Here is a 20,902-nt window from a genome sequence, read left to right as displayed (position 1 = left end):
AAATGTATTTGTTAATCCTAGCATCTGATTGACTTTTACGTACCGAGGAAGGGGATGGTAGAGGTCATAGGGCATGATCTGCTTGTATCCATCACTGTTAGGAACAATAATGCCAACCCTCTGAGTAGAAGGTACACATAATAAAATAAACACTAAATGATTACATTATACAGCCTTTTTCACAAAATATTACAAAAAATCCCCAAACAAACATTTTACCTAAGTTGCTATCACATTTAAAACAAAACTTACATTCCCATCCTAACGTTTCTGAGTCATTCAAAGTATAAACCACCAATTACTACTTTATACTTATTAATATATTACTATTTGACTAAGAAGCAATCCATTACCAAAAGTGATTCAAATGAGTTGTCCAAACATTATTTAAATTTATTAGGTTACTATCTGCCATTAAAAAAAAAAATTCTACACTTAATACTTTCTTGGAGCTTAGATCCAAAGTAACCAAAGACAACAGGGGAACTTCTATCTGCTTTAGAGAGCTCTAGCTCAAACCCCTTTTAAAATTATTATATGGTTGTTTCTGCCCTTCGGATAAAACATTTGCTTTTACAGGGGCCAGGATTAGAAATTTGGGGAATCCCAGCGTAAGAATTCAAATCTACAATTCTTGTCTCTCCACCTTAAATCGGTCCAATTTCATTCATCTTCAGAACCTGCCTTTTTATTTGTGTTTTTCTGGAAGAAAGAAGGAGCTGGAGAGGAGAGTAACATGTCAGGTTAGTTTTTTGATTTTGGTGTTGTCGTGACTGTTTGCCTTGGTTTGCTGTAGTGTTATTGGTATAATACCTAAATAATATAACATCTAAAGATTATAGAAGGCAATAGTGTAGATCAAAATTGGTAATTATCTGAACCATTATCATGCCAGTTATGTGTGAGATGGATGTCACTTGATGTGTTGGCAACTACAGGGTCTCACTGAATTGCTAGTCTGGAATTTCATCTTTTATCTGCACTTTTTATAGATTCTGACTCAGAGAATCACTACCCATGTTGTCTCCCAATTATCAGGCATAACTATTAACGTCAAATAGATGATCCCAGAACACCTCATCTATCAGTTTTGTCAAAGCCACTGTGCAACAGGGGACTTGGATGAGGCAGGTGGGCAGAACCATCAATGAGTGAATGCTAGTGGCATTAAAATAAAAGGTGTGTCCCTACCCAAGTCATGGAGAGAGGAAACTGACTAAAAAGAATGAAGAAGTTTTTTGAGAGCCTTATACAGATGAGAAGTGCTAAGTATGCTGCTATGGATTTCTGCAAGGGGGAAGGAGCAAAGGAGGGGGAAGGGAAAAACTATTGTCCATCCTCAACACAGTTCACTGAAAAATGCTGTAAGCATTCAAAGGAGTCTTGTCATGCTACGGCTAAAGGGGTCTATTCTCCTTTCAGTTAACAGGGTTTTTATGTGCATAACTTGTCCACGATAGGAGAATGGATCCCATTGTGTTTTCACAGCGAGGAGTCAGTGCCAGGTCAGCATGCTGGAATTTTCCAGCTAAAACACGGGAAGACAGTGGAGCCTTGGAAGTGTGTGATGGGGACTAGACAGCTCCCTCTAAGATTACCAGCCTCTGCAGCCACAGGAGCCCTCTGCGTGAGCGTGCATATTTGCATCTTCAGAGAGCTGCCTGCCTCCACAAAAATCTAAACATCTAGGAGAGGCAGTTCTGGCACTGAGAAACTCCAATCTGGAAAAGACAAATGGGTCATTTAGAGTATGGCCAATGAACAAGTCTTTTCAGACTTATCTTGGTGGGTAAATGCCTGGAGAAGTTTGAGAAATTGTGTACTAGTATTTTAAGAAGATGGAAGGGGATTTTTTCTGAGTTTTTTTTGCTCAAGCTTTCAGGAATCTCTGTTTTTTTCCTGACTCTTCTACCACTGTTGCTGAAGTTCCATTCTGAAGGCTTTTGCACTTTCCAGCTCATCAGCTTGCAAAAGAGCAGTTGGAAAAAAAGATTAATATATCAAGTTCAGAAATGGAATAATTATACCATAAAAACATCTACTGCCTAAGAAAGAAAGAGATTTCAAAACATTTCTCACTCATTGCAGTGAGAAATGTTTTCTTTTTAACAAACATGGTCTGTATGCATAATCCAGGTCTACATGCAGTAGAATGCATAATATCCAAGGCCATTCCAATGGAAATAACCATACCACATGCAAACACTGTTATGAAGATCAAATAACATTTACAAAGCACTAGATTAATATTGTCATTGGAAAGGTTTGACTCTCAAAGAATTTTGCATATATAAGTTGCATTTCTGTAAATGGTGTAGAGCTCCAGAGAATTACTGACACTGTCCTTGCATATATGTGAGCCATTGCCAAAAGTTCTCATTCTGTTACTACAAGATAATGATCCCCAACAACATAAGTCCCATGACACAGTGAGGAAAAAGACCCCCACTATATTACACAATGGCTTAATTTATGATTTTAAAAATCATCATGAAGATACAACAGAACAGCAGATATCATTGTACCATTAATGGCAACTGCATCTTTCCTAGCTGCGTGTGTGTTCCACAAAAAAAAAAACAAGCCTAAGTAAGTGAACTATTTAAGAAACATCTTAGTGATTACTTTGGTGAATCCTGTACTTCTTGACTGGACAAAGTGGTTTAAATTCCATGAATCTATCAGTCCATCATACTCTTATTTTGAAGATCAGTTGTATCTCATATGTCTGAAATCTCCCATGCCTTTCAGATGAACAAGTTGTGTCATATACTCTGCAGATTGGTTTGTTTTCCTCCTGAGTGCTGGCAGCTTCAGCACAGTTGCTCTTCCAAGGCACATGTCCAGCTGGAACAGGAGCTACACAGGCCAGAGGTGGGTGGGCCACAGCCAGGCCTGTCATCTCTGCAAATGTTTGGCTTTCCCCTGGGATGGGTGCCCGCAGCCACGTTTCCTGAAAGTCACATGTGGTGTGTCATCTTCCCTGGTAGCTCCTTTTCCTCCTTAAGCCACCCCCTTAGCAGAAATGGTAGGCATGAATGCCTTTCTCCTGTAGCTCCCCAATGACTCTGTCTCCAACAAGGTGCCAGCCCTTCCCACCTCCCTATCCTGCATGCCCATGGCTCTTGGGTTGGGCACCTGCTGAGCTGAGCAGAGGCACAGGATCTACAGCTAAGAGAAGAGAGCCAGCAGAGAGAAAGGGCATCTTCCCCAAAGATGCCTCAGTGTTGTGTGACCCTGCATGGGGATGATGTGCCGAGGCTGGGAGTGGGTAGAGGTGCCTGCCGCTCCTGCACTGATGCTCCCACACCTTGCCGTGACAGTGCCCAGGCTCTGCAGGACACTTGCAAGCCTATGGCTCACAGCTTTTACTTCTGCTGTGGGTTCTGTTTTCCTGGGGGTTTCCTACCCGCAGTGCTGCAGCTGCAGGGCTGCCCACAGTCCCAGTGGCTGGAGCTGTTACACTTCTTTCCTGACGGGGACTTGCACAGCAAAGATTTAGACCTTCACTGAAATCTCTCAGACTTGAGAGTAAACGATCTGCATGGCAGGGACTATGTCATCTAAGCAATGGTCCAAAGTGTATCATCTGAGACATTAATAGTGATCAGCAAATAATAATAAAAAGTTGAAGCGTCTTAAGTTGGCTGTGGACAGTTAATTCATTAAGTGAAAGGAAACACTTGGAAGACTTGAAAAAGTTTATCACAAAAGACAACAGTTTAGCATCTGAGCCAGCATCTCCCTGAGAGCTGTGATTATCACTGGACGGATGACAGGCTTGTGAAAAGGTCTCCAGTTTAACACTACAAATCCTGACATTAAGGCAGTGTGTGATACTGTACCCTCCCCTTACAGTGCTCCATGAAGTTGCCACAGTGCGACATCATCTCGTGCTACAAGAATGCTTGCTGCCCTGAGAAACAGGTATCAAGGTCCTCAAATAGACAGTATCTGTTAAAGTTTCCCATGTGTTACTCTGTAAAACTATCATTAGTGTGGAACTTGAAGTACTACCATGTATTTTGTATTCATATATCCTTTTATATAGTCTTAGTACTTTATGGATTGGTAAAAGCCAATGACCCTCACCTAAACATTTTTAAATGGAATGTCATTGGGCAGTTAAAAAACCTACTTAAAAATGCAAAGGACTTCTGAGAAAGCTATCCTTCTGTGTCAACCTCCAGAAAAGTCTCATACTTTAGACAGCACATCTGTTCAGCACAACAGTATCTCACCTTTAAAATAAATGACTTGTTCATGGCGTACACATTTCACATTCTAAGAAACATACGCTTTACTTATCATTGCCATAGACTGCTAAAAACTCTTTACAGGGCTTGAAGTGGATGTCATCAACTGGAAGCAGCAAAAGTACTTCCTTCCTGTAGCATGACTGTAATGCTTCTAAAAATCTTCTCCTTTTGTTATTCAGTTTAATATTTTATGGTGGTCTGGATGAGGAGTGTTTGATACAAAGATGGGAATTTGCTGTTATTTTCCACTACTAAATGTTAAAATCCAAACATCCAGTGAAAATCTCTGTAAGTTACCATCTAACTGCTTGCTGCAGTTTTTGTCTCTTCTGTGACTGAAATATAGACTACATTTCCTGTAACTTCATCTCGGGCAGACAGATATCTGTATTTGATGCTTATAGCAGTAAAAGAACTACTTTCCCACCTTATAGTTTGTTATCCGATGCATCCTGACAGCTCCTTTCTGCCTTTCTTTCTTTCTCCTTAGAGCTGAATTTGCTCTGCTATTCACATCTTTTAACACTTTGATGAACGCTTCCTGGCCCACCCTCCCTGCCTGTTCTGAGAAAATAATTTTCTAGCTTAGTTTAAATGCCTTTTACCCTGCCCAAAAAAATCAAGGTTTTGTCTATTTGTCTTGAGAAGAAAATTGTCTCTTTAGGCATTAGGAGTATCTGTAGCTCATCTTTTTCCTGCTCTTGAACTCAGGTGACTCCAATTATGACTACCAGAACATCGCCACTGCTATCAGCTCCTTCTCCATCTATAACTCCTGTTGGAGACATATGGAGACATACGTACTACGATTTCTACTCGAACGTATCACTATTTCCAATTCAGCCTTCCTGAAAACTTATGCAGTGGTTCCTTTCCTGCTGCTCTGAATTGGTTTTGGCCTCCTAAACTTCTCCTCTGCTTTTTTCATACATAATGTTTCACTTTGGCTCACTTCTCCAGCAACCCCAGCAAACTTGGTAGTTCCTCGGTAAATTCTGAACTATTCAAAAATCACCCTCCATAAATACACAGTTGGAATGACTGATGTTTGTTGACTGTGCTCTCTCATTCGCAGGCAGTGTACTTTTTGCTAATACCAGTCTCACTTTTCCAGCACATGCAACCTCAACCATGCTGGTGGAAAAGGCTTGTTCTCCCTTCTGCTTAGACAGCTAAAATCTTCATGTCTCATCTTCCCCTGGAATGGCCATCTCTTGCTGTCTTTAGGGTCATTCATATGCATATGATTGGCTGTCGAAATTGAGACCAGACCCAGCAATCAGAGTCAATCAACGTTCAGAGATCACTGCAAGGCAGAAAGGCTTTCTCAACCCCCTTGTAACAAATTAAGAACTTAAGCAAAAATGCAAATCTACAGAAATGACCATTTGCCTAAGGCAGAAATCAGGAAAGGGCATTGTCATGACCAGTGTCCCACATCCATGGTGGGGTGTTGTCAAAAAGCCCAGTATCTGCAGTAACTATGGGCTATTTTACGTGAAAGAGTATTCAAAACAAAGTTTAAATCTCTCATATGTCCCAGTTGAGGGCAATAACAATAAATGAGTCATTGTGTCTCAGACCCCTCTCATCACTGCAGACCTATGGCTGCTACTGTTTAAATCGGAAACAGCAGCTTGTCTTTTGAGGAACATACCAGCACTCCATTTTGTTCATCTTCCAGAAAGAATATAGTGAAAATGGGAACACTGCACTGCTGTGACACTTGGCTTAGAATTGCTGTCTAATATAATACCTTTAGGGAAGCTGATAACAAGCAAAAATGCGTTTGGCAATTTCCTGCTTCAGCTGCCAACTTGTAATGAAGTGAGGAGACCTCTGTTACTGATGAAGAGGATGCTCTGTGTTGCCCTTTTAATCATGAATATTTACTCATTACTACCTCCTTATCTTTTGAAGGAAATATATAGAAGTTATCATGCGTGTCTTGCACTGTCACCCAGGAAATTGTATACAGTTTCACATCACAAAGTATATTGGGGACTTCTTGCTACTCAGGGTAACTCTGAATGGCCATGATATCCTAGCACTCTTTTGTGTGCTTTTACTTGTACTTCATTGCTTTTGTTAGACTAGCTAAAAATTAACAACTGAAAAGTACAATTTTATTTAAATTCAAGTTTCTTTTTGCTGATGCCTGCCTCCACCCAGTATGGATAGTTAAGTGAGAATGTCAAAAGAAAAACTTTGATGAATAGGAAGAGGAGTTTGCAATTTTACTGGAGGACTTCATAAACTGTGGATATCTGAGAATTCCTTTAGGTCTCTGAATGTTGACAGTCTTGCTTGAACTAGAGATTTTCCCCCAAACTTTCCACAGGTGCTAACATTATTTCTGGTGGCAGGCTTACAGATAATGCTCTAGGCAAATTCTAGGATTTTTGCCCATGCAGGTCAGACTGGCATTATTGGCAAAGTAATAAAAAGAATCCCACATGTTAGAGGCTTGTTAATATGAAGTTAGAATCTTTCCTGAAGATGCCCTTAGAGATCTTTATACAGCATTGAAATCTCTCGGTAAAAGCACCAGTAAAGCTTTTGTGAGCCAGAAAACCCCACATTAACATGTAGCGGAGACAGGCAAAAAATAGGTAAGATATTGGTAAAAATGCAGAACAGTGCAGCTGGGAATGCCACTTAAAAAGCTGAAGATGAAATCTAGAAGCAGCACTGATGTGCTGTACTCTAGAGAGTATCCTGGTGAGTAGGTGAATGATGAGTGGGGTAAAAGCCTTTTTCATATTTGTAAAAATAGCTTTTTGGAGGAATGCCTTTGAACTGTGAAAGAAATGGTATCTTCAGCTTATAGCACCTCAGAGTTGTCCTAGGGAAGTGTTTAGCACACACAGTTAAGTCAGATCTAAACACTTTTTCTCAAAGCAGAAAAAAAATCCATTCACCTTTCATTAGATGATAACAGACAGAAGGATACTGATGACAGCTAAAAAACCTCCCCTAAACCCTCCAGTCTGTGAAGTTTCTGATAGTTAAAAGACTTGCAATTAATTAATTATGTGGAATCTTAATGTTGGATTTTGCCATATAGAGGGGAGTGGACTAGATCGAACTGGACACTATTTACATCTGTAGACATTATACATATATTTGCCAGCCAAGCATGGACTGTTGTAAAATCTTAATGGACTGTAAATAAACAGACCTTTTCCTTCTATCTTTCTAGGGTGGGAGCCAGATCCCAAAGAGGGTCGACAAGAGAGGCTGGATAGTATGTAGGGATGAAAAGGGACTCAGTGTCATGATGTATCATCTATCCCGCAAGACACTATTTACTGTTCTCACTTAGGTGGATGGGCCACTTTTACTTAACCCAGAAAAGTAAAATGTATAAATTATATATGTTTGATAAATAACCTTCCACACACTGATTCTCCTCTGAGTATGTGGGAAACGGGGTTTGTAGAAAGAGAAGTTGAAGTTGATTCATTTTCCACATCCGTTCAGTCTAAGCTTTTTTTGCTACTCTTGATGCCGGCTATACTTCTAATTATTGCCATAATAAGCACAATAAAGTAAAACGTTTCTATGCATTAAGCCTAAAGAGGCAACTAATTGCAGGCCCACACGATACTCCTGGTATTAGTCTAAACTTTTCTTTCAGCCTGCCCTTTGCTGAAAATTTTAATGTAAACTCTCCTACAGTAACCCTCTTAGTTACTTTATTCAGCGCCACTGTGGTCTTCCACGATTATTTTCTGTGGCATTCATTGACACACCATAGGAACAGTCAGCAACCACTACTCAACTATGCCTCACTGGAACTGGGTTTGCCAGGAAAAATTAACATCTTAGTTTTATACTGGCGGAGCAGAGTGGCTCCCACACAGCAAAGACTCTGCAGAGCCAAGACGCCCTCCTCGCTCATGCTCCTGATCCCGTCGTTCTGCTTCACCTATCCTCTTCCTGACCGTAAGAAAGTGTCAGGATTCCAGAAGTTACCACAGATTTCCTCTGGTTTCTGTCTGGGTTGTTGATTCTTGAATTCTTTACAGAGGCACTCTTGAAAATAATAATTTGCAATTTGGCATTCCATGAGTATGTTTCGAAAAAGCCAGTTCCTTTCTATTACTGCCTGTACCCTGGGACAGCATAGCTGTACTTCTACATGACTCTCCCTGCCTTCAGGGTCTTTATATCAACAACTTTGCCTTGTTATGTCCTATATAAAACAAAAATTGCTTCCTGACATCTGCCCAGCTGTTATTTTTTTTTCCTCTCTTTCCTCCCATGTACCATGCAGTCGTCTGTCTTACCATTTGAGAATATGTTATTTAGAATTACGGGGGAAAGTATGGAAAATATCCATAGTACAAATTCCAGAGGCAAATTACATACTTGACTCAGAACTGTATTTTTAAAAAATAGCAGCTTAGGTTTTAAAAAAAAAAGAAAAGCAGCTGCATAAAATTACTTTCTCATTCGTACTGTGAGAGGTGAATCTAAAAGACAGGTTCCATTTTGTTTTACACCTTTCAGCAATCCTTTTTCTGAGACGTTCATATTTAAGTCTCTTATATGATCATCCCTGGCCTCTACTTTACTGACATTTGTCTCAAACTATTCAAAGGAGAATTGAAAGAAACAGTTTTTGATCTGAGAAAATCACTGAGGAAAATATACAAGAACTTTATAACAGTAAGGTTTCTAGTTGCAACTGTTAATATATTTAAGCAACCTGAGAAATTAAATATTTTTTTTCTTGTGAAAAGTACTAGGACAAGAGAAGCCAGATACTGAACTTGACAGAATATTATTAAAGGAAAAAAAGGGTCTTGCTGCATTGTGGGAAAGTAATCTCCAAGTTGAAAAATCACTTCTGAGTACTTGCTCAACGGGAAATACTTTTCACAAAGCCCTACTGAAGCTCCATTCTTAATACTATATCCTTAATACATCCTAATGAAAAACATGATAAAGTATGTAACTTAAAGAATGTACAATACACCTGAGATAAAGTTGGATTTCAAGATTTGATATTTCCACTTTTTAATTCTGGGAGATCTTCACTTCAAATTTAAAAATGTATGAGAACATTTCTGCCTTTTAATTATTTACAAACAGAATTACCATTAAAAAATGTGTTTACTAGAACAAAGGAATATAGACTGCCATACACTCCAGGTAAATGTGTATTCAGTGACAAAGAAACCTGAATGTTAACTCCAGCTATGAAAAGTCAATAAACTTCAATGAAAACTTTCTAGAAGAGGTAAAAACTATAATCTTGGGCTTGGAGTGATTTGTTCTGCTCTGTTAACACCTAGCTAGTCTAAAGCTGGTATACCTGGTTTGGGAAGCAATCATCCTCAGCCGGGTGGATACATAGTCCCATAGGTTCCTAAAGCATCCTTCCTCTCCTGGCTAGGATGTCTTTTTTTCTATGGCAACATCCAGCAATCTGAAGGGCCATAGCAACTTTTTAGGTGACACTTGCTTGAACTCACTTTATCAAACTTGGCACAAAACTAGTCTAGAGGGAAAGGAACAGGTAAATAAATGGCTTTAAGGCATCCTTGCATGCATGCCTGCTGGGATGCGCTTAACCACCTTTTAGCAAAGCCAGGCAAGAGGACCAAAAGGTTTAGATTACGCAAATAAATGCTTGCTGCTCATGAGCAGCTGCATACCGACTTCCACTGAAGTTCAGGGGAATCAGTGCAACAAAGGACTGGTCCTTTTTGTGGTTTTGTTCCTTTTCTTATACATGGGAATCTGACTCCTGTGATCTTACTATTTTTACTATTAGTCTTCTGAGGAGGAATGCTTGGCAGGAGAGCAGAGAGGAGTGTTTTGTGTGGGCCAAAGGGTATTGACAATTAGAACAAATTCCCATGTTACATTCTTACAAGCTGCCGTGACTGCACGTAAGCTTTTTATTAAGGAGAAAATGTAAAAAAGCATAAAAACAATGCCTCTAATTGTGATGACAACCATTTTCCAACAAAATTTTTTGCCCAAGAGAATTTTTCCCATCTCACTAATACTTAGGAAACGTGTTGATTACGAGATGGTATTATGGAAAATTTGTTTTCTCACACTTTACAACATTTAATGAGGCAAAACACAATCTGAGGGGAAGAAACAACCATTTCAAGTCAGTCCTTGGAATGAGGAGGTGCTAACAGAAGTCTTTTTCTACACAGTACATCCTCAGGATGAGAAGGACATAGGCTAAATGACACTCTAAGCAATAGAAACAGAATATTTTCCTACTTCATTTTACCCTTTTAGAGACCAGTCTTTTTTTAAAATTAGAGGTGACTGACCTTGCAGGACAAGGATCCAGATTACACTCTTGAAGTTTTGGCTTTGGCTTGGTATTTTCAGGATAATAGTGACAGTATTGATCTGCTACTACCCGGTTGCTTCTCAGATCAAAACACTCAGCGGATGTCAGCTGATAACCTGCAATACACAGTGGAAGAAATAATATGTGATGTGGTGTTCTTCTTATGTCTCTCTGAAGTGCATCTAAGTTCTGGTTTGTAAAAAGCAAACTGAAAATATCAGCGCTGTTGGACGTAACAGCTGCTGTTTTACAGACCAGATTGAAAACAACTTAAATAACATGTAGTAGGAAACAAAAGTTAACCAATATGGTCAAATAAAAACTCAGAAGCCTAGACCAAAAAGAAAAACCAAAGGCCGAGGTTTCTTGGTCGCCAAGACTCATACACTCAGTTTCAGTTCAGAGGGTAAAGCTTCTGGTGGGGACAGGGGCAAATGGAGATTCCACTTGTGATTCCAAAGTGGGCCCAAATCCCACCAGCCCTTATGTTTGACAGCTGTGGCATTAAATGCAGTCACGTGGATATCAAAATGCACTCTATGTACAGAGCCTGGTATGATGCTAAAAAATCTACAGGCTACTAACACTGTTGCTACATCCCTCCCCCATTTAGATGTAACTGCTTTAATTTTCAGATTTTGCCCATTTTAAAGGTCCAGATCTCAGTGCAGCAGCTAGGACTGATCCTGTATGCAGATGACTATTTCTGGAATACAGTAGTAACTCATTACCTCCTCCACAGGATGCTGAACAAGGAAAAAAATCAGTTTCCCTCCATCTGTGAATGATAGGCTGATAGAAGATAAACTGAACTGAACTGTCAGCAGCACCAGCATAGCGGATCTGAAAAAGATGTAACGCCAAAGAGTGAACCTGACATAAATACTGGGAAGAAGCATTCTGCCACATGCACCTTGCAGCTTTGAGACATTTTGCAGCTACATGAAATACCAGAGATATTTTGCAATAGGAAAATGAAATGCACAAAACAGAGTATAGGTTGGTGACAAAATCTTGGCTGCAAAACACAGCAAATAAATTTCCAGGTATTGTCAATGGCATTTCTGACTATTCCGAGACCATGTTCTGAAATAATGAATGCATGGTAAATGCATAGTTAGTGCTACTGAATAATTTTATGGGGACAGAGGACACGGACTGATCTTTATTCAGTCAGAAGATCACCTACTACTACCTGCTGTCCCTACCACATTGACATGTATTTTAGATCTTTAATATTTCCCAAACCCCTTCTCAGATCATGTATACTATATTAGATAGTTCAGAGTAAAAAATGGGAGGCTGTGCTGTGAGAAATACAAAAGTATAAAAATTCTAATTAAAGATTTTTTTGTTTTTTGAGGTGAGGTCTGTTTTTCGTTCCTCTTTACGGTACTGTGATTATTATAAGGCCATCCTTCTGCTTACTTTATTTTGGCTGAAAAAATGCTCCTTTCACCTATCGACGTGGACTCTTGACTGGAACTAAGTGCATGTTTGTAAAACACTCTTTTGATCCTACAAGTACTGCCAACTTTTAAGCCACCTGAGCTTCACTATGCTTCTAGTATTGTGTGTGCTGAATGGATTTCCCATATAAAAAAGAGTTTGTAGGACAAGGACTGCAATAAGAAAAGAGACCTTCACACAGTTAAAGCAGCACCACTTTCACCTGGCCCAGGAAAAAATCCTTCCTGTTTGACAGCTGTGCTGATTAATACAGTTATGGGGACTTCCAAATCACTGCAGGGCATCCCTTGTCTTTACCTCTAAGCCTTTGATGAACAGCTGGCAAGGGAAAAGCAACAATGCTGCTACTACAAGCCTCTCCTGGTTGATTATTTTTCCTAGGACGTAATGTACCAGTGTTCCTTGGGCATCTCTGCATCAGTGGCATGATGCTATCGCAGGAGACAAAACTGCCACATCACAACCAGAAAAGATGGACCTTTCTCCAGGTCAGTACTCCTGCTCTCAGGAGCAATCCTCCCTGTTCTTTTATTTTTCAGACAGCTTAAAATGTTTCAGCATTGACTTCTTTTTCTTTTATCACATTTTGAACAAGTTGCCCTGTTTTGGAAACACCATTTTTCAATGTGCCTTTCCTTTTTTCTCTTTCCAAATACCAAGAGACACCGTCAAAGATTAGACTGTGAAACAGAAGCAAAAAAATGACAAACTGAGCTGAACAGTGTAATCTGGGTTGTTTGTTTTGTTTTCCCCTGTAGATGGACAGAAACATGATTACAAATCAAAGCATATCTTGAAAAGAAGAAGGAAGGCAAAAATACTGCAGGGTATGTTGATGGCTGTAAGAGATCTGGTCCACCGAGCCTAAGGCTGCCCTTTTCTAATTAGAATAAACAGTGATCACAGAATCACAGAATCACAGAATCACAGAATCACAGAATGTTAGGGATTGGAAGGGACCTCAAAAGATCATCTAGTCCAATCCCCCTGCCGGGGCAGGATTGCCTAGACCATATCACACAGGAACGCGTCCAGGCGGGTTTTGAATGTCTCCAGAGAAGGAGACTCCACAACCTCTCTGGGCAGCCTGTTCCAGTGTTCAGTCACCCTTACAGTAAAGAAGTTTTTCCTCAAATTTAAGTGGAACCTCCTGTGCTCCAGCTTGCACCCATTGCCCCTTGTCCTGTCAAGGGATGTCACTGAGAAGAGCCTGGCTCCATCCTCATGACACTTGCCCTTTACATATTTATAAACATTAATGAGGTCACCCCTCAGTCTCCTCTTCTCTAAGCTAAAGAGACCCAGCTCCCTCAGCCTCTCCTCATAAGGGAGATGTTCCACTCCCTTAATCATCTTCGTGGCTCTGCGCTGGACTCTCTCTAGCAGTTCCCTGTCCTTCTTGAACTGAGGGGCCCAGAACTGGACACAATACTCCAGATGCGGCCTCACCAGGGCAGAGTAGAGGGGGAGGAGAACCTCTCTCGACCTGCTAACCACACCCCTTCTAATACACCCCAGGATGCCATTGGCCTTCTTGGCCACAAGGGCACACTGCTGGCTCATGGTCATCCTGTTGTCCACTAGGACCCCCAGCTCCCTTTCCCCTACGCTGGTCTCCAACAGCTCTGTCCCCAACTTGTACTGGTACATGGGGTTGTTCTTGCCCAGATGCAGGACTCTACACTTGCCCTTGTTATATTTCATTAAATTTCTCCCCGCCCAACTCTCCAGCCTGTCCAGGTCTCTCTGAATGGCTGCGCAGCCTTCCGGTGTGTCAGCCACTCCTCCCAGTTCTGTCATCAGCGAACTTGCTGACAGCGCACTCTAATCCCTCATCCAAGTCATTAATGAATATATTGAATAGAACTGGTCCCAGAACCGACCCTTGCGGAACTCCGCTAGACACAGACCTCCAACTGGACTCTGTCCCGCTGACCACTACTCTCTGGCTTCTTTCCTTCAGCCAGTTTACAATCCACCTCACTACCCGATCATCCAGACCACACTTCCTCAGTTTAGCTGCAAGGATGCTGTGGGAGACCGTGTCAAACGCTTTACTGAAATCGAGATAGACCACATCCACAGCTTTACCATCATCTATCCACCGTGTAACATCCTCATAAAAGGCTATCAAGTTGGTTGAGCAAGACTTCCCCTTGGTGAAGCCATGCTGAGTGCCCCTAATGATCCCCCTATCCTTGATGTGCCTAGAGACAGCACCAAGGACAAGTTGCTCCATCACCTTTCCGGGGATGGAGGTGAGGCTGACCGGTCTATAGTTACCCGGGTCCTCCTTCCTGCCCTTTTTGAAGACTGGAGTGACATTCGCTTTCCTCCAGTCCTCAGGCACCTCTCCCGTTGCCCACGACTTAGCAAAGATGATGGAGAGTGGCCTAGCAATGACTTCCGCCAGCTCCCTCAGCACCCGCGGGTGCATCCCATCAGGGCCCATGGATTTATGGACGTCCAGGTTGCTTAATTGGTCCCTGACCCAGCCCTCATCAACCAAGACAGATTCCTCCTCTATCTTGACTTCTTCTGAGGCCGCAGGTGTCCAGGGCTCCTCAGGACAGCCTCCAGCAGTATAGACAGAGGCAAAGAAGGCATTCAGTAACTCCGCCTTCTTTTTATCCTCTGTCTCCAGGACCCCCACCTCATTCATCAGTGGGCCTACATTGCCTCTAGTGTTGGCTTTACCTGCAATGTATTTGAAGAAGCCCTTTCTGTTGTCCTTGACCTCTCTTGCAAGGTTTAATTCCAAGGAGGCCTTACCTTTCCTAGTTGCCTCCCTACATCCTCTGACAACAGACTTATATTCCTCCCAAGTGGCCAGCCCCTCCTTCCATGATCTGTACACCTTCTTCTTCCACTTGAGTTTGCCCAGCAGTTCCCTGTTCAACCATGCAGGTCTCTTGGTCCCCTTCCTTGACTTCCTACTTGTTGGGATGCTCTGATCTTGAGCTCGGAAGAAGCAGTCCTTGAACGCTAACCAACTATCTTGGGCCCCCTTACCTTCTAGTACCCTGTCCCATGGGATTTCCCCTAGCAATTGCTTGAAAAGGCCAAAGTTGGCCCTACTGAAGTTCAGGGTTGTGATTCTGCTAGCTATTCTGTTCCTGCCACATGAGATCCTGAACTCTACCATCTCATGGTCGCTACAACCAAGGCTGCCCTCAACCTTCACCTCTTCAACCAGACCCTCCTTGTTAGTGAGGATCAGATCCAGCAGTGGTCCTCTCCTAGTTGGCTCATCCACCATTTGCATCAGAAAGTTATCATCAATGCACTGGAGGAACCTCCTGGACTGGGGATGGCTGGCTGAGTAGGCCTCCCAGCAAATATCAGGGTAGTTGAAATCCCCCATGACAACCAGGCCCTGTAATTGAGAGACTGCTCTCAGCTGCCTGTAGAAGGCCTCATCACCCTCCTCATCCTGATCTGGTGGCCTGTAATAGACACCCACAACAGTATCACCCCTGCCAGCCTGCCCCTTAATTCGCACCCACAAACTCTCAACTCGCTCCTGATCTGCCTCTGGACAGAACTCAATACATTCTAGCTGCTCACTCACATAAAGAGCAACTCCACCACCTCTCCTTAGCGGCCTGTCTTTCCTGAACAGGACATAGCCATCCATGACCACATTCCAGTCATGCGAGGCGTCCCACCAAGTCTGTGTAATTGCCACTAGATCATAGCCCCCCGACCGAACACGGATTTCCAACTCCTCCTGCTTATTCCCCATGCTGCGTGCATTGGTGTACAGGCATTTCAGGGAGCGAGCTGGGCACACCGATTTCATCCCAGATTCACCCCCTGACTTCACCCCAGGGGGATGGGGGGCCTCCTGGTCTACCTCAACACTAGAGCATTGCCCCAGTGGTGCAAGCCCAGCTACCACCCCATCCCCCTTCGAATCTAATTTAAAGCTCTCCGAATGAGCCCTGCTAATTCCTGTCCCAGAACCCTTTTGCCCCTACGACATAAACCTTTCCCATGTATCACTGTCACGCCTGTTGCCTTATAAAACCAGCCATTATCAAAGAACCCAAAGCCCTGCCTGTAGCACCAGTCTCGTAGCCAGGCGTTAATAGAGAGAATCCTACTGTTCCATCCCACATCATCACCTGAAAATGGAAGGAGGGAGGAGAAAACAACTTGCGCCCCAGACTCTTTCACCAACCGTCCTAGGGCCTTGTAGTCTTTCTTCATCCCCCTCAGACTACGGGATGCAGCTTCTTCCCCACCTGTCTGGAAGATCAGCAGGGGGTAGTAGTCTGTGGCCTTCACCAGGTTGGGGAGTTGCCTGGTGATATCCCTGATTCGGGCTCCAGGCAGGCTGCAGACCTCCCTGTGATGGGGGTCAGCTCTGCATATTGGGCCCTCAGATCCCTTTAGAAAGGAGTCTCCAACCACTAAAACTCTTCTCTTCTTCCTTGTGGAGGAGGTAGCTATACGCCCGTCAGGTTTTTCTGACTGTGGTGGGACCTCTGATATAGGTTGCCTCTCCACCACATCCCCATTGGACCGGCTGTATTCCACTAGGGCTTCATATCTATTGCTCAGAGGCACCTGTGGAGGCAAGGTAGGCAAGGAGGGCACTCGCCTTTTGCCACCGCCATAGACTTGTCTCCACTCACTCTTCTCCTCTAGGTTATTGTTTTCCACCTGAGAAGGGCAGAGTACAGGGGTCCCTCGATCCTGGGAGCTCTCCGGCAGGTGCTCCCATTTTTGTTGCAGGGAGGGCAGAGCCTGGCTCCACCAGTCTATCTCCATTTCAGCCTCCCGAATGCTCCTAAGCCTTTCTACTTCGGCTTGAAGCCTTTCAGCCTGGCTTTGCAGCTGTGCCGCTCGGCCGAGCAGATCATCTACTTGCTCACAGCGCACACAGCCCCCTGACACCACAGAGACGCTGTAGCATTCCCTGCAGCCGGCAACCTGCACCATCGCCTCCTTCCGTGGGAGCTCTGTCTGGGTTCCCACATCCATTTTGGTCTTCTTCCACCGGGTAGATACCATTGTTCTTTCACTGAACTGGGAAATACCTGTTGGTGCCACCCCTGGTTCACAGCTCCTTGGCACCTTCCTCGCCTTGTGCACTGGGAGGGAGTCAGTGCCCTCCCCAACGAGCTGCAAACAACTGCAGCCTCTCCCGCCCTGGGACACATCCAGTCACTGCTGACTCACCCAGGCACTGCTGAGTCTCTCCCTTCTGGCCAGGGACTAGTCCCTGCCCTCCAGGGGGCTCTTTATCAACGATAACAGGGGGTGGAGCGTTTAAATCGCCCGCGGTGCCTCCGGCTACGCCCCCTCCTCTCCTGATTCGTTGCCGGGAACCTCCGGGTCCGGGTCCGGGGTCAGAGGGAAGCAGCTCGGGGCTGATGCTCGCGGGGGGCTCAGGGGGGGCCCAGAGCACGAAAAACCGCCCGGTTAAGCCCGATGTCGCCCTCGCCCCCGCACTAACCTCAAGTGATGTAAATTCCCAACAGTAAAAAAAAATACAGCTGTAGCAATACAGCTTCTTCAGCAAATGGGAGGCCTTTTGCATGGATTAGTATCATCTGAGTCTGTGTGTCAGAAATAGGATATCTTATTCCTTGTGCAGGGTTGATGTATTAATCATACACTTCAGAAGGGTTCTTCTGGGCTCATGAAAGCCTCATACACTCCTGGGAAAAATGTTCTATTGTGCTGGAAGCCATTTGGGGAGGTCTCTGATCTGAATGTGCAGAAAAAGCATTCACTGGGGAGAATTATGTTCTTACTCTTTGTTTTTTAAGGATCATCAGTGGTTCTTAAACTCAGAAGACCTACTCAGCAGTATGGTCTTCAGTGAATCACGAAGAACAGACCAAGAGCTCACACAGAGCCTACTATAAAAGGAAGGGGAGGAAAAAGAGTTAACATTAAAAAAAAAAACCACAAAGACGGAAGAGTTCCTCTTCCTGAAGACTATTCCTGCATGTCTGCAGAATTATCTGTTTCGACAGATTTACATCTTTTCGAGCCTAATGTGTAATTCACTCATACAGCCATGATAGCAACACAGGTGGGAAAGAATTCCAATGAGCCATAGCCATAAGCTAAAATGATACAAAACAAGAAAATGAAAGAAGCAGGCACAGTATCATTTCTTTTTTAAGGAGTACTGTAAGCAGAAGAGGAACAGTACATAGTGATTCCACATGGCAAAAATTTCTTTTTGATTTTGTTTGACAGTTTGTTAAAGCTAAGATCTTGACCCAGGAGAAAACATCAGCGGCTGCATGAGCCTTGCAAAAATCAAAGTGAGACTTGACAGCTAAATGCTTTAAGAAATGTCCTGGTTTTGCTGCACAGGGCCAACTTCCACACATTGAAATACTCGGCTCTGGAGTATGGTGAAATTTTTTACCCTTGCAGTATTTGCAACACTCTGCTAGCTATGAGAAATGACAGAGCTTCAAAAAGAGATGGCTGGTACTTGAGAATCTTTAGTTAGTCCTCTAACTAACAGTGAGTTTTGCATCCTTAGGGCAATGAACCAGAAAAAATGGCAATTGTTCATTATGTTTACAAATAAAAGCCTATCTAAATTTATTAATAACAGACAGCAGAAGTACTCAGATCTTTCAGACCATTTGGCCCTGTATTTGTGCATTGCAACCCCCTAAAGATCATCCTCAGCTTCCTTTATGTTTCAGGGGAGTTTGGAGCATTCCGAACATCAGAGCAGTCCTCACCACTTTGTAATACCCAATATGATATCACCAGTCTTATAAAGAGTTGGTTAAAATTAGAGTCCTCGAATTATCCACCATCAATTAACTGTCTGGCCTCCAGTCACTAGCAACAAAGATATCTTTTTTCTTGTAGAAAGACCTTGAAAAAAGATCGTCACTTGTACCCTACTTTTTTAAATTGATTTTGTAAATGGCTGCCTGGGATGATACAACAGAGGCACAAGCTGCTGCTCAGGTCAAGTTTGGAATTGATAAAATGCATTATTGATTTTGGAGATATCCACAGAAAGGTGAATGAAAACAATAGACCTCATAATTTGAATACAAAAGCAGCATAATCTTTTTGAATTATTCTGATCTGTCCCGTGACCAAGAGACTGCAATATCTGACTTCACCTTTGTATTGTGTTGTTTCTCCTATAGCCGCCAAATTTGATTAACTCACATTAAAAAACCTAAACAAACATGGAAAGTCTCTCAAAGCACAACCCTTTCATGCCTGATTTTGGTAGCACAGGCCTGAACGGTTTGTTTATGTTCACTGAAGAACACATGGCCTAGCCTACGAAACTGCACTAAGTTTACTCAGGGCATTGAGAAATTTAATCAGCAGTTTACAACCAGCTGTGATAACCATGCAATTATCAATGTTAATTTTAGGTTAAACAATGAAAAGTGTATTCAATGAGATGTTCTCATTTTATGAAATTGTGTGTGTTGGGGGAGGAGGAAAGACACCATTTCTTTCTTACGTATATGTGTGTGTCCCAGACTGGGGACAGGGAAAGGGAATTATTATTGCATATCACCTTTTTTCTTATGAAATTTGACCTGGCATATTGTGATCTAGCTCCATGCACCATGCTTATTGAAAAAGTTCTAATGGATTTTTCCACATTATTATTACAAATGCTTTCTGCAAGTGCCAAATTCCAAATCAATGGGTTTGATTTATTAATGAGAAGTTCAATGGCAAAGTCTTCTAAGTAACGTACAAAGACACTGGGGATGAGAGTGTGAAGAACTATCCTTATGTGGCACATGTAATTTTGTGCTTTCCATGTCAGTGAAAACAAAGGTTTTGTATGATGCTTTCCTTTGTCTACTTAGAGTGCTTTAATATTCCTGTTTGTATGTAGTGATACCTTACACTGAAAAAGGAGGATGTGCAAGAGACTTATTATGCTGTTCATAACTTGTTCATGAAGCAGAAATAGGAGCGAGACATTGTCATGGGAAAATAATTTTACAAACTTGTTTAAAATAACATAAAAAGGACAAAAAATGCAAATCATGAGAGATGCTGAAGGCTTTCAAGGATACTAACACAGGACAACACCATGCTTCCTCTGAGCTTGCCTTTTAATTCCCTTGGAATGACGAAAAGACCTCTGCCTTTGAGCTCCAGGGAACATGTCTACTGTCCACTTCTGCATTCCTGTCCCTTGATTGTGATAGTACAGTGTTGGATCAGCTTGTTTTTGGGGTTGTCTTTATATGGAAGACAGCTCCCTCTGTTGCTTCTCAATTCAGTCTCTAAATCAGCCAGAAAAATCACTGTGAAATTACATTATCACCAATTTACATGCTTTACAAAGCATCTCTGAATTGAACTTGCTCACCGTGCTCTGCTCACCATGCTCCAATCTTGGATTAAGCTGTGTTCCTTCAGGTGATTAGGATGACTGTTAAAAAGCCTTTAGACTAAACCTCTCACGAAGCCGAAACAGAAAGCTAGAAGGTTCAAATCCTTTCTCAAAATCCATTACTCTCCCCAACAGAAGAACAAAATAGCAAACCAGTGCAATGGACTGGCTAGGACAGCTGGCAGCAACAGAGCCTGCTTTATCAGCTATAACAGTTATGATAATCTGTACAGAATCCACTACTAAGTGCAACAAAAGCAGAAGCTTCTCAAATGAGAAGACTAAAGTTATTCCAGAGAACCAAGGGCAACCCCAAATATGCCAAAACCAGCCCTGCTGCATCTCTTCTGTGGATACCACCCATAACATCCCACTTATCTATAGAAAGGCCATTTCACCACCAACAACATGCTCTCAGGGTAAGAGAATTCACCTTTGAGCAAGCCGCCTTAATCCACACTGCAGAATATTTTTAAC

At 42.6% G+C, this 20,902-nt stretch overlaps 1 protein-coding gene across 1 annotated transcript in view; it reads right to left on the bottom strand.

Annotated features, from left to right (window-relative positions):
- ADAMTSL1 (ADAMTS like 1) overlaps positions 1-20,902 on the bottom strand; it is a 518,348-nt gene that overhangs the window by 105,319 nt on the left and 392,127 nt on the right. The window contains 3 exon segments of the mRNA XM_068422922.1: positions 44-94; positions 10,565-10,703; positions 11,319-11,430. Of these exon segments, the coding sequence (XP_068279023.1) occupies positions 44-94; positions 10,565-10,703; positions 11,319-11,430 (302 nt within the window).

This window comes from Nyctibius grandis, chromosome Z (assembly GCF_013368605.1).
Source record: "Nyctibius grandis isolate bNycGra1 chromosome Z, bNycGra1.pri, whole genome shotgun sequence".
NCBI lineage: Eukaryota > Metazoa > Chordata > Aves > Nyctibiiformes > Nyctibiidae > Nyctibius > Nyctibius grandis.
Note: the sequence above shows the minus strand (reverse complement) of the source record. Positions and strands in the feature narration are given on the sequence as shown.